The sequence below is a fragment of the Mauremys reevesii genome, linkage group 16, assembly GCF_016161935.1.
Source record: "Mauremys reevesii isolate NIE-2019 linkage group 16, ASM1616193v1, whole genome shotgun sequence".
In the NCBI taxonomy this organism is placed as follows: Eukaryota; Metazoa; Chordata; order Testudines; family Geoemydidae; genus Mauremys; species Mauremys reevesii.
In genome coordinates, this window is record NC_052638.1 from 1,790,587 (window position 1) to 1,804,151 (window position 13,565).

Sequence of the window (13,565 nt, forward strand, 5' to 3'; positions counted from 1 at the left end):
GCCGGTACACCGACGCGAGCCAAGACTGGAACGGGCGGAGGTGGAGCCGCGCGTACGCGGTGACATACGTGCATGAAGCCATGTGGCCCAGGAGGCAGAGGCAGGAGCGCACCGTCGTGGTCGGGAAGGTGACGAGGTCCCGGATGATGGAGACCATCGTCTGGTGTTGAGCGCGAGGGAGACAGGCCCTGGCCACCGTGGAGTCGAGGACCGCTCCGATGAACTCCACTCGCTGTGACGGAATCAAAGTGGACTTCTCGGTGTTGATGAGAAGACCGAGCCGCTGAAAGAGAGACAGGATTTCTGTCATCTGGTCCATCACAAGTTGTCGGGACTGACCTCGAACCAGCCAGTCGTCGAGATACGGGTAGACGTGTATCTGACGACATCGGAGGGCTGCGGCAACCACCGCCATGCATTTGGTAAACACCCTCGGGGTGGTGGAGAGTCCGAACGGCAACACGGCAAACTGGTAGTGGGTGTTGTTGACCACAAACCGGAGGTAACGACGATGGGGAGGATAGATTGCGACATGGGAGTAGGCGTCCTTCATGTCGAGGGCGGCAAACCAATCTCCCGGATCCAGAGAGGGAATGATGGTCCCCAAGGTGACCATGCGAAACTTGGGCTTGAGCAGGTACTTGTTTAGCTCGCGGAGGTCCAGGATAGGACGTAGCCCCCCTTTCGCTTTGGGGATGAGAAAATAACGGGAATAGAATCCCCTGCCCCGCCTGTCTTGAGGCACTGCTTCTATGGCACCCGCGCTCAACAGAGTCTGAACCTCTTGTAAGAGGACTTGCTCGTGAGAGGGGTCCCTGAAGAGGGACAGGGAGGGTGGGTGGGAAGGTGGGGGCGAAACAAATTGCAGGCGGTATCCCGACTGGACCGTTTGAAGCACCCAGTTGTCTGTTGTTAATTGGGACCACGCCGAAAAGAAATGGGAAAGGCGGTTGAAAAATAACGGGGAAGGATCCGGTAGGGAGAGTGATGGGCCGTCCTCGAGCGTCCCATCAAAAGGCCTGCTTGGCCCCCTGAGGGGCCTTGGAAGTGGCCTGGCCCTGGTTACGGCGGTTGCCGGAAGGACGACGGCGATTTTGGGCCGGTCGCCGGCTATTGTATGGCCGATATCGTTGCTGATAGAGGGGCCGGGAGGGCTGCTGCCGGAAGGACCTGCGCTGCGTCGCCGGCGTGTGCATGCCGAGAGTACAGATTGCAATACGGCCGTCCTTCAGGGTCTGGATCCGAGAATCTGTCTTTTCGGAAAAAAGACCCTGTGCATCAAAGGGCAGGTCCTGCAGCGTGTATTGGACCTCCGGCGGCAGGGTGGAGGACTGCAGCCAGGCGATGCGCCGCATCGTCACGCCGGAGGCTAAGGTCCGAGCTCCGGAGTCCGCAGCGTCGAGGGCGGCCGTGATGGAGGACCTAGATGATCTCCTTCCCTCGTCCAACATCGCCGTGAACTCTTGGCGGGAGGCTGTTGGCAGGAGCTCCGTAAATTTCGCCAGGGACGCCATGATGTCGAAGACGTACCTGGCGAGGAGGACCATCTGATTGGCGATACGCATCTGCAGACCGCCAGCGGAATAGACCTTACGGCCTAGCAGGTCCATACGCCGCGCGTCCTTCGATTTGGGCGCAGGGGCAGGTTGGCCGTGCCTCTCCCTATCATTGACCGATTGGACGACCAACGAGTCCGGGGTCGGGTGAGTATATAGGTACTCATAGCCCGTGGGGGGGACAGAGTATTTGCGCTCCACCCCACGGGCCGTAGGAGGGACGGACGCAGGCGTCTGCCAGAGTGTGGTGGCATTCTTTTGAATTGTCCTCACGAATGGCAGTGCAACGCGCACTGGAACCTCTGCCCCAATGACATTCGTGATGGGGTCCTCGTCCTCCTGGACCTCCGCTATCGGCAGAGCCATAGCCGTCGCCACGCGGCGAAGTAGGTCCTGGTGCGCCTTCAAGTCTATGGGTGGAGGCTCCTTGGTCGACGCTCCGGCCACCGCTTCGTCAGGCGAGGACAAGGAGGACAAGCCCTGGATGACCGCCTCCGAAGAGGGATCCGCTGCCTGCTCGTCGGGAGGGTCGGGCTGCGTGTGCCCCTGGGGTTCAGGCGGTATGGAACCCGCGCCTGGTGGCGAAGGGGCTGGTCGGCTGAGTGTCGCCTCCGGTACCCTGCGCTCGGACGCCAGGGGTCTCGGGGGGAAGGGCACCCCCTGAGCCTCATACTGGGCCCAGGGAACCCAGAAGCCCCACGGCTGTGCCCCTTGAGGATGGCCCTGTGGGGTGGGCGGCAGGTGTCCGTAGCCCTCCGTCCCCGAAGCAACCGACGCGGGGCGGGATGGCCATGGAGGTGCCGAGGCGCTGACGGAGTGCGCCGCCGAATGAGGCAGTCCGTCCCCGGATGGCAGCGAAGAGCGATGCTGGTCCGCTCGGTACCGGGATGGCGACCGGGAGCGACATCCGTCACGGTGCCAGGAGCTCGACCGGTGCCGGGAGCTCGACCTGGATTGAGACCTGCGGTGCCGGGAGCGGCCGCGTGAGTCGCGGTGCTGGGAACGGTGCCGGGACGGAGACCTCCGCCGGTGCCGACGTGATGGCGACCTGGACCTCGTGCGACGCCGGGAGTACGACCGGTACCGCGATGACGAGCGGTACCGGGACTGCGACCGACGTCTCGAGGGCGATGGGTACCGCGATGGCGAGCGGTGCCGAGATCGCGAGCGACGGGACGGAGATCTGGCATAGGACCGGGAACGTGACAGGGACCGGGTGTGCCGTCCATGTCGCCTGTCCAAAGACGGTGGCCGGGTCATTCTGGCCGGCTTTCCCGCTGACACGACAGCCCGCACCGGCGGTGCCGGGGGCCGGAGGCTCGGTGCCTCTATGAGCTGAATCAGCTCACGCGCCGAAGAGAATGTCTCCGGCGTCGACGGCAGCCGGGGCTCAACCACGGTCAGTACCGGGGAGCGTGGCGGCGCCGGACTCGACGGGCCTTGCGGCGCCGGAGTCAAAGGTCCGGTGCATGACTTGTGCACGGTCACTGCGGGGGCCGCAGGTGGCGCAACCGCTTTCGCCGAGTCCTCAGCGCGGGCCTGGGCAAGCGCCTTCGCCAGCTTATGTCTCTTTGAAGGTGAAAGCGAGCGGTGCCGAGACTTCATAGCCGCTTTCTGAGGCTGTGGTGCCGCGGAGCCTGAGCGGCTCGGTGCCGCCGGTGCGCTCTGCACCGAGGAAGCTCGCGGTGCCGGCGCGGACGGTGCCGGGGGCTGGAGTGACGCTTCCATCAGGAGCTGCTTTAAGCGGATATCCCGCTCTTTTCGAGTTCGCGGTTTGAAGGTGGAACAAAGCGCACACTTATCTGTTCTATGTCCTTCGCCCAGGCAACGGAGGCAAGCGTCGTGCGGGTCTCCGACAGGCATAGGCCTCTGGCACGCTGCGCAGGGCTTAAAGCCCGATGCCTTGGGCATGAGCCCGCACCGGGGGAGGCAAAGGGGGAAAACCCCCCCTTTTACCTTATCTAAACACTAACTATCTAACTAACAAACTGTAAAAACTAATCACTAAACTAACTACGTACAAACAAGAAGCGAGAGCTAGGGTTGTGGAGGACAAAGAGCACTCCACAGTTCCAACTGGCCGTCACGGGCGGTAAGAAGGAACTGAGGAGCGGATGGGCCAGCTGGGGTATATAACACGCGCCATAGCGGCGCCACTCCAGGGGGCGCCCGCCGGTGTTGCTAGGGTAAAAAAGTTCCGAGATGCCGTGCACGCGCGGCGCGCACACCTAACTGGAATGCATAGGAGCAATCACTCGAAGAAGAAGTAATACCTTTCATGTCCATGCTAATCATGCATTGTCATTACATCCAATGAAAACCCCTAAGGTTGACATATCTGCTGTAGAATCTGAAATCCATGGTTTAATGCAAATAGAGATTTGAAAATATCTGTTGTACTAGAAGTACAAAAGGGGGGAGTGTGGAAGTAGGGAAAGAATTAACAAGAATTTGAAGGGGATCTTAATGCATGTCAGTCAGTTAGCAAGAGTCAGGCTAGTAGTTAGCAAGAGTTAGGCCACACTGTAACCCTAATGACGTGAGACTTGTAGAAGTGAGGATTGTGTGAGGCAAGCAGAAAAGAACTGTGTAAGAAATTATTACGACCTTGCAACTGATAACCAAATATGTAGACTGGCGTCTCCTAGAAGTGAGAAAAATAAGATAGCAGGATGGCTTATGTATAAACAAAATGCAGTTGTTGCTCATTATTGTCTGTATTATTGCTTGTTATTGTCTGTAACAAAGGTATAAATGCTTGCTGTAATTGTTTAACAGTTGAGAGACCTGTCCAGGACTGGGGCGACCCTGTGTCCTACAGCTCTCTCTCCCTCTATTGTAATTACTAGAGAAAGAATAAAGTATTTGATTTTAGTGCACCCAAAGAAAAAGCGAGAACTGAGTTTTTCTCCGACAACTCTCAATAACTGACGAGGAGGTGTCAATACCAAGAGAGGGAAAATTGCTTTTGTAGTGAGCTCTCCAACACCACATTCTACAGGCCACTATCCTCCAATCCCACTGAGGGTTACCAAAAGAAACTACACCGTCTGCTCAAGAAACTCCCTGCTATAGCACATGAACAAATCTGCACAGACACACCCCTAGAACTCCTACCAGGGGTATTCTATCTGCTACCCAAGATCCATAAACCTCGAAACCCTAGATGCCCCATCATCTCAGGCACTGGCACTCTGACAGCAGGATTGTCTGGCTATTTGGACTTTCCTCAGACCCTACGCTACCAGTACTCCTAGCTATCTTTGAGACACCACTGACTTCCTGAGGAAACTACAATGCATTGGAGATCTTCCTGAAAACACCATCCTGGACACCATAGATGTAGAAGCTCTTTACACCAATATTCCACATGAGGATGGACTACAAGCTGTCAGGAACAGTATCCCTGATGAGGCCACGGCACACTTGGTGGCTGAGCTTTGTGACTATGTCCTCACCCACAACCATTTCAGATTTGGGGACAACTTATACCTTCAAGTCAGCGGCCAACAGCATGCCAACATTTTTATGGCTAACTTAGAAAAACACTTCCTCAGCTCTCGTCCCCTAGCGCCCCTCCTCTATTTACGCAACACTGATGATGTCTTCATCATATGGACCCATGGGATGAAGGCCCTTGAAGAATTCCACCTGGATTTCAACAATTTCCACCCCACCATCAACCTCAACCTGGACCAGTCCACACAAGAGATCCACTTCCTGGACATTACAGTGCAAATAAGTGATGGTCACATAAACAGCACCCTATACCAGAAACCTACTGACCGCTATACTTACCTACATGCCTCCAGCTTCCATCCAGGACACATCACACAATCCATTGTCTACAGCCAAGCTCTAAGATACAACCGCATTTGCTCCAATCCCTCAGACAGAGACAAACACCTAGAAGATCTCTTTCAACCACTCTTAAAACTACAGTACCCACCTGGGGAAGAAAGGAAAGAGATTGACAAAGTGAGATGGATACTCAGAAGTCACCTACTACAGGACAGGCCCAACAAGGAAAATAACAGAACACCACTGGCCATCACATACAGCCCCCAGTTAAAACCTCTCCAGCACATCATCAACGATCTACAACCTATCCTGGAAAACAATCCCTCACTCTCACAGGCCTTGGGAGGCAGGCCAATCCTCGCTTACAGACAGCCCCCCAACCTGAAGCAAATACACAACACACCACAGAAACACTAACCCAGGAACCAATCCCTGTAACAAATCCCATTGCCTTCTCTGTCCCCATATCTACTCTAGCGACACCATCATAGAACCCAACCACATCAGCCACACCATCAGAGGCTCATTCACCTGCACATCTACTAATGTGATATATGCCATCATGTGCCAGCAATGCCCCTCTGCCATGTACATTGGCCAAACTGGACAGTCTCTAGGTAAAAGAATAAATGGACACAAATCAGACATCAGGAATGGTAACATACAAAAGCCAGTGGGAGAACACTTTAATCTCCCTGGACATTCAATAACATATTTAAAAGTAGCCATTCTTCAACAAAAACAACTTCAAAAACAGACTTCAAAGAGAAACTGATGAGCTACAATTCATTTGCAAACTTAACACCATCAATTTGGGCTTGAATAGGGACTGGGAGCGGCTGGCTCACTACAAAAGCAATTTCCCCTCTCTTGGTATTGATATCTCCTCATCAATTATTGGGAGTGTACCACAACCACCCTAACTAAATTGGCCTTCAACATTGGTTCTCCATTTGTAAGGTGCCCTTCTCTTCATGTGCCAATATGTATTTATGCCTGTTTCTGTAATTTTCACTCCCTGCATCTGAAGAAGTGGGTTTTTTACCCATGAAAGCTTATGCCCAAATAAATGTTAGTCTTTAAGGTGCTACTGGACTCCTTGTTGTTTTTTGTCAACTCTGAGCCACTCAGCCAAATCCCCTCCAGTTCTTCTCCTCTGGAAGCGACACAGCCTTCCCGGGGCCCTCTCCTCACACGGGGGTGACCTCTCCTCTACCCCTTGGCAATCTCCCATGCTGTGGAAACCAGGGCTGCCTTCGGTGCCCAGTAGGGGAATGAGCCTGTCTCAGCGCTTCCTAGGTTGGCATCTGCCACACCAAGGGCTCAGCCCTACGTGGCCTGGAGAGATCTGATGGACACTAGAAACTCCCAAGGGGTTAAAGCCAAGGCTAGGCTGGTATCAGGCTAACCATACCACCTGCTGATACCAGCTCTGCTTAGCCTAGGGCACAAGCTGATGGCACAGCAGGCAGCCGCTTTCCGGGCAGTGGCAGCCCTGTGACCCCAAAGCCCATCCTCCAGCCCAAAGTGCACATTCCTGCAGGATTAGGCTGGGCAATCCCTCTCCAGGGTCAGCAGCTCAACACAAAAAGCAGTTCTCTGGGGGACCCAGAGCAAAGAAACCCTGAGACGGGCTATCAGATGGAAGCCTTCGGCTGCATCCCAGCCCCTGCCCTGGGACAGCGCAACCAGCCAGTGCAAGGGAGGCGGTCCGGGGGGTGGGGGGTGACAAAGCAAAGGCGCTCTGGAGGAAACCACACCACGCTCAGCACAAGGAGAGAGGGAATAATGGGTATAAATGGAGCTGTTATTGCCACCACATCATGACAATATGCATGGAACTGGGCGGGTCCGACTGCAGGACTGGGGCTCAGCACTCCTGGGTTCTCCATGCAGCTATATCACAGACACACTAGCAGGGCCACCCCAAGCAGCGAATATATATATATAGAAAAACCCCGAGATCGGCAGCACGTCTGCACCGCTTCATTCTTTGGCAGCAATTGAGCGGCAGGTCTTTCCCTCTGAGAGGGACTGGGGGACGCGCCGCTGAAGAGCCAGACGTGCCGCCCCTTTCCATTGGCCACCCCAAGCACCTGCTTGCTGCACTGGTGCCTGGAGCCGGCCCTGCACACTAGACTAGAGGACCCTGGGGCTAGTCCCTGCTCTGCAGTGGCCCACCTGGCTGGGGTGGGGGCTACGGGAGGGTGCTGGGAGGATTAGGCAGTGCCAACTGTAGGACAGAGCAATTTGCTCGTAACTAATACCCCAGAGCGGGGAGGGGCAGAGGGTCACTGACTCCCGTGGGCTCCCAGCTCCAGGCCTCTGCCCAATGGCTCTCTGGCTCCCATGTGGCTCCCCACACTACTCCAGGGAGCAGCTGCTGCGGTCCCAAGCCCTGCCCTCTGGAGTTCTGCCCACGGCCCCTTGGGGCTGCCAGCTTATCTCCCCAAGGACAGCAGGGTGGAAAATTGGCTCCTGTCTCTTTCTCAGCCACCTCCTGGCGGGGGTATATAAAGGGCTGCTGGCCCCGCTCAGTCTCCAGGACCCACGTAAGAAGCAGAATGGCTTTCCTCTGGCTCCTGCCCTGCCTCGCCTTCCTGGGCGCTGCCCGTGGTAAGTACCACTGGCCTCCTTCGACTGGCAGCAGGGGCTGGAGGGCCCAGAGCCAGGGAAGGGTCTCTCTGCCACAGGGAGCTCCCGAGGAGACGCCAGTGACAGCAGCCCTGGCCCTGGCTCTACTCCCCCAGCTGGAGAGACCCTGCTGATAGCACAGACGGATGCAGCCCACACCATGCTGTGCTCAATGGTGCTCGCCACCCACCCAGCCGGTCCTGCCCCCCATGGCGAGTGTACAGCCCTGGCCCTGGCTCTGGGGGATGTCCCCAGGTGAATTGGAGTGGGCAGCTTATGCCCATGGCTGTAGCGAAGGCCCCCAGCCACTGACTGCTCCCCAAGCTGCCGCCCCACTGCTGCGGTGCCCCACAGAGCAGCCTGGGCCCTAGCGCTGTGCTCCCTCCCTGCTGGACCCCAGGAGCTGTGGGTAACTCCTCTCATTCCCTCCCCCAGGCTGTGGCCTCCCTGCCATCCAGCCTGTCATCAGCGGCTACGCTCGAATTGTGAACGGTGAGACGGTGGTTCCTGGATCCTGGCCCTGGCAGGTCTCTCTACAGGTGAGAGCCCAGGAGCCCCTTTGGCCAGGCCGGGGCCCCCGTGGGGAGCAAAGCTGGGGGGAAAGGCAGGAAGGCCTGGCCCTTAGAGAACCTGGGGTGGGGGAGATTTCATGGTGTCCCAGGGCAGCTAGGCAGCATCTCAGTGCTACTGGGGATTCATCTGACAGGTCCTGCACACGCCCATCACCGTGGTATCTGGGCCCCCCAGCTGCTCCCTGCTGCACCCGCCTCCATGTTCTGTGTGCATTTCCCAGCAGCACTGGCTGGGCTGCCCCTGGCTTCTCAGATTGGCTCCAGTGTGTAGGTGGATTCCCAGCCTCCCTGCCCCCGATTGGTGCCTGCTCTGCTGTGGGACAGGGGCCTGTTACCCCAGGGCAGCATCTGCCAACGGGCAGCGCTGCCTGAGACAGTGAGATGAACTGACCTGGCCTCTGTACCACTCCAAAGGCACCTGCCTGGACCCTTCCCCCAGCCCTGCCCCCAGAGCCCTTAGCTCCAGCACATGGCTCTGATGGGAATCCTTCCCCTGCCCGGAGTCCACTTCTCTCCTGCCGCTCTCAGCCCCTGTTGGGCATCACAGGCCCTGGCTCCCCTCCAAGCACATGGGCTCAGCAGAGATCCCTGTGGGATGGGACAGGCCTGCCCCTGCTGTAATCTGTGCCCGGCAGGGCCTGGCAGATGGAGCAGAGGGCACTGGATGCCCAGACGGGGCACCTGCTTCCCAGGGATGGGTCTCAGCCAGCTGCTCCCTTTTAGTTTGATGCTCTGGCCCCAATTCCCCTCCCCTGGTTCCCAGCAGCCCCCGCCAGGCAAAGTGGGGGGATCCCCGGCTCGTGGCTGTCATGGGCCGGCTCGGTCACCACCTGCTCTCCCCCTCCCCACAGGACAACACCGGCTTCCACTTCTGCGGCGGCTCCCTGATCAGCGAGAACTGGGTGGTCACTGCCGCTCACTGCGGCGTCAGGTAGGAACTGGGGCAGGAGCTGTGGGGCCCCAAGGCCCTAGGGTTGCACAAAACTGAACACCCCCCCCCTTCCCCGAGGCCCTGCCCCTTCTCACTCCAGCCGCCCCCGACTCGCTCTCCCCCACCGTAACTCACTTTCCCTGGGCTGGGACAAGCGGTTGGGGTGCGGGAAGGGTGAGGGCTCTGGCTGGAGGCTCTGGGGTGGGGCTGGGTAAGAGGAGCTTGAGGTGCAGGAGGGGGCTCCAGGCTGGGGGAGGGGGTTGTGATGCAGGTGGGGGGGGTGGGCTCCTGGAGGGGGCTCAGGGCAGGTGGCTGGGGTGCAGGTGGGGGTATAGGGTCCTGGAGGGAATTAGGGTGCAGGATGGGGTTCTGACCTGGGGCAGGGGGTTCGGGGTGCAAGAGGAGGTTCAGGGTTTGGGCTCTGGCCCAGTGGCACTTACATTAGGCAGCTCCCAGTTGGTGGTGCAGTGGGGCTAAGGTAGGGTTCCTGCTTGCCCTGGCAGCGGCTCCATGCTGCTCCCGCAAGCGGCTGGACTAGACTGAGGCATGCTGCGCACACCTGCAGGTGCTGCCCCTGCAGCTCCCACTGACCGTGATTCCTGGCCAATGGGAGCTGCAGAGCCAGCACTGGCGGCAGGGGCAGCACGCGGAGCTTCCCTGATCGCTCCTGTGCCAAGGGCCCGAGGGACATATTGCCACTTCCGGGAGCCACACGGTGCCAGGGCAGTCAGGGAGCCTGCCTCACTCCTGCTGCGCCACTGACCAGACTTTTAACCGCTCAGTCAGCAGCGCAGACCGGAGCCACCAGGGTCCCTTTTTGACTGGGTGTTCACCTGGGGACATCCCCCAGAGCCAGACGCCTGGCACCCCTAGAAAGCCCAGGCACTAGAGTGGGACGGGTGGGCAAGGGGACACAGAGGGGATGGATGTGCCATGTGCACTGAGCCCTCCAGGCACATACTGCTGGGGATGGGGCCTGGACATCAGTGTCCTGACGATGGAAGCTCTGCTCAGAGCACACATCCCTGGCCACTTCTTTCAGCCCTGCAATCCCCTGCCTGGCTGGCAGTACCCTGAGCCAGCTCCAGGGGCTCCCACCAGCCCTGCCACAATTCCTGGGCACAGACCCCCCGTGCCAGGCCTGGGCAGTGCCCAGCAGAGGGGACAGAAGGTGCTGCAGGGAGACAGGCCTGCCCCACCTTTCCCTGTACTTGGGGCTTCTTTTTCTTCCCCCCGCAGCACAAGTCACCGTGTGGTTCTGGGGGAATTTGACCAAGGCTCTCCGGCCGAGGATGTGCAAGTCCTGCAGATTGCCAAGGTAGGGGGCTGGCCAGCACGGGGTCCCCTCAGGGGCTGCACATGTCCTCCCTCCATGAGCCTGAAACACTGGTCCCCCAGTGACTCTTCATGCCCACCTCAACCCCCGGTACACACACAGGTCAGCCTGTGTCATGTCTCACGGGCAGAGCTCCTCAGGGTCCTGCAGAGGGTGGACACAGTCTCCGGGGAGTTCTGCTGAAGGGCGGTGGACGTGACCTATGTGGGTCCTGCTATGGGGTGGATGAGATTTCGGTGGGGTCTCGTACAGGGGCTCGACGTGGTCTCATGCTCCTCTATCTCCTGTGGCAGGTTTTCAAGAACCCCAGTTTCAGCATGTTAACCGTGAAGAACGACATCACCCTGCTGAAGCTGGCCTCCCCAGCCAAGCTGACAGCCCGCATATCCCCCGTGTGCCTGCCCGAGGCCACTGACGACTTCCCTGGAGGCCTGACCTGCGTGACCACAGGCTGGGGCCTGACTGATCCCAAGGGTAATCCCAAGGGTCTGCAGGTGTCTGTGCCGCTCTGGCTGCATGGGAGACAGAGCCCTGGAGCGTGGAGGAGAACTCAGCTTAGCCGATTGATTTGACTATGCCCCATCCCCTCACCTCAGCACCAGCCCCTCCCGGGCATATACTGGACTAGGAAAGGGGGCCCCTACTCAGGACCCCCAGCTCTGCCCCCTCCGACTAGAGTCCCAGGCCCTGCCTCTCTCCCTGCCCCAGGCCAAACCCAGAGAATTTGACTGGGAGGCCCCCCGAGAGGTCCCACCTGACTGGACACAGCTGGGAGGGCAGGTGCAGCAGGGGCCCCTTCCTCTGCACAGGGGCCCCAGGGGGAGCTCTCCAGGCCCCTCCCTCCCTGTTGAGGTCCCAGTGCCAGGCGAGGCCCAGGGGCTGCAGTGTCTGGGATCGGGGGGCTGCCCCTTGCTGCCTGGCTGACGCCATCTCCTGCCTGCCTTTGTTTTCCAGCCCAGAACACCCCAGACCAGCTGCAGCAGGCAGCCCTGCCCCTGCTGACCAACACGCAGTGCAAGACCTACTGGGGCTTCAGGATTGCTGATGTCATGATCTGCGCCGGCGCGGCTGGAGCCTCCTCCTGCATGGTACCCAGCTCTGCAGCACCGTGGCCCCCTGTGCCCACCTGTCTGGCCACACATTGCTCCTAGCTGCTGGCACAGATCCCCAGGATCCATGCTATGGCCCCCACTTTAGAACAGTCTCTAGGGGGAACCCTTGCAATGTGCCAGACCCCCAAGGGGTCTCCCTCTGCCTCTCCCTCCGGGATAGAGCACATGGCCTCATCGCCTCCTTAGATTGGCCTTCAGCACCCCTGTGTCACACCGTGAGGCCCACTGAGCCAGCGCCCTGCCCAGCTGCAGGGACCCCCCTGTTCAGACTGCGCCTCGCCTCCAGACGAGAGCCCTGACTCCTTCCAGCAGCCAGCTCGTCTCTCACGCCTCCCAGGCCAGGGTGCGGCAGCCTAACTTCCGTGCCAGAGACGGGCAGCCCCTTATTCACTGGCTGTCAGTTTGCTGCTGTCCTCTCGGACACTCCATTGATGGGGACTCAGCCCCCTCCCAGATCGCTTTTCTTAAGCCCACGTGGGAGGCAGCTGACCAGTCACAGGGGGCTGGGCCTCCTCCCTCTTAAATGACCAGTCTCCCCGCAACACCCCTTGTTTTCTTGCCCGCGATCCCCGCTCCGCATCGCTCTCCCCAGCCCTGGGGCCCGCGGTGGATACGTAGGGCCCCATCCAGACAAGCGCAGACTGGCCATACATCACTCCTAGCCACTGCTCAGCCACCTCCGCTCTCTCGCCATCCCTCCCTCCCTGCCTGCCTGTCACCCCATCCCTGCAGCCGTCCAGGCAGCCCCCCTTGATCTAACCAAGGATCTGTGCATCTCTCCCTCCCTTCCTCTAGGCTCCCATTTCCCTGCCCGCGATCCCCGCTCCGCATCGCTCTCCCCAGCCCTGGGGCCCGCGGTGGATACCTAGGGCCCAGGGGCGGCTCTAGACATTTCGCCGCCCCAAGCACGGCGGCACGCTGTGGGTGGGTGCTCTGCTGGTCGCCGGTCCCGCGGCTCTGGTGGGCCTCCCGCAGACGTGCCTTCGGTGGAGCCGCAGGACCAGCAGACACTCTGCAGGGATACCTGCGGGAGGTCCACTGGAGCCCTGCCTGCCGCCCTCCCGGCGACTGGCAGAGCGCCCCCCGTGGCACGCCACCCCAAGCAGGCGCTTGGCGTGCTGGGGCCTGGAGCCGCCCCTGGTAGGGCCCCATCCAGACAAGCGCAGACTCGTTTGCATTCGGGGAACAGCTGGTAGATGAGCAGGTCCTCCTCGCTTTCCACCCCCCTAGGAGGAGACCCCCCCCCAACCTGCTGCTTGTCCTTGCAGGGTGACTCCGGCGGCCCCCTGGTGTGCCAGAAGGATGGCGCCTGGACCCTGGTGGGGATCGTCTCCTGGGGAAGCAGCACCTGCTCCCCCTCCACGCCCGGCGTTTATGCCCGCGTCACCAAGCTCAGGGCCTGGATCGACCAGATCATCGCGGCCAATTAATTCAGCCCCACGTTCCCAGCGCGAGGCGTCAATAAAGGAACGTCAGAGACCGGCCGTGCCCGTGTCCTCCTGTCCTGGGCTCATGGGAGGGGAGAAAGCTGGGGCAGTGGGGACCCCCTGGCCTCGCCTGCTCTCGTCCCTGGGGGTTCTCCGGGACGCTGCGGGCTGGGTGCCCCGAGGGCACCTGCAGAGG

At 59.7% G+C, this 13,565-nt stretch overlaps 1 protein-coding gene across 1 annotated transcript; it reads left to right on the forward strand.

Annotated features, from left to right (window-relative positions):
* The first annotated feature begins 7,915 nt into the window (after window positions 1–7,915).
* Window positions 7,916–13,382, forward strand: LOC120384612 (chymotrypsinogen 2-like). The gene is made up of 7 exons (XM_039503577.1): window positions 7,916–7,973; window positions 8,427–8,530; window positions 9,415–9,494; window positions 10,734–10,812; window positions 11,124–11,304; window positions 11,785–11,918; window positions 13,211–13,382. The coding sequence occupies exons 1-7, from the start codon at window positions 7,922–7,924 to the stop codon at window positions 13,370–13,372; spliced, it is 792 nt and encodes a 263-aa protein (XP_039359511.1). The 5' UTR covers window positions 7,916–7,921; the 3' UTR covers window positions 13,373–13,382.
* The last annotated feature ends 183 nt before the right edge of the window (window positions 13,383–13,565 follow it).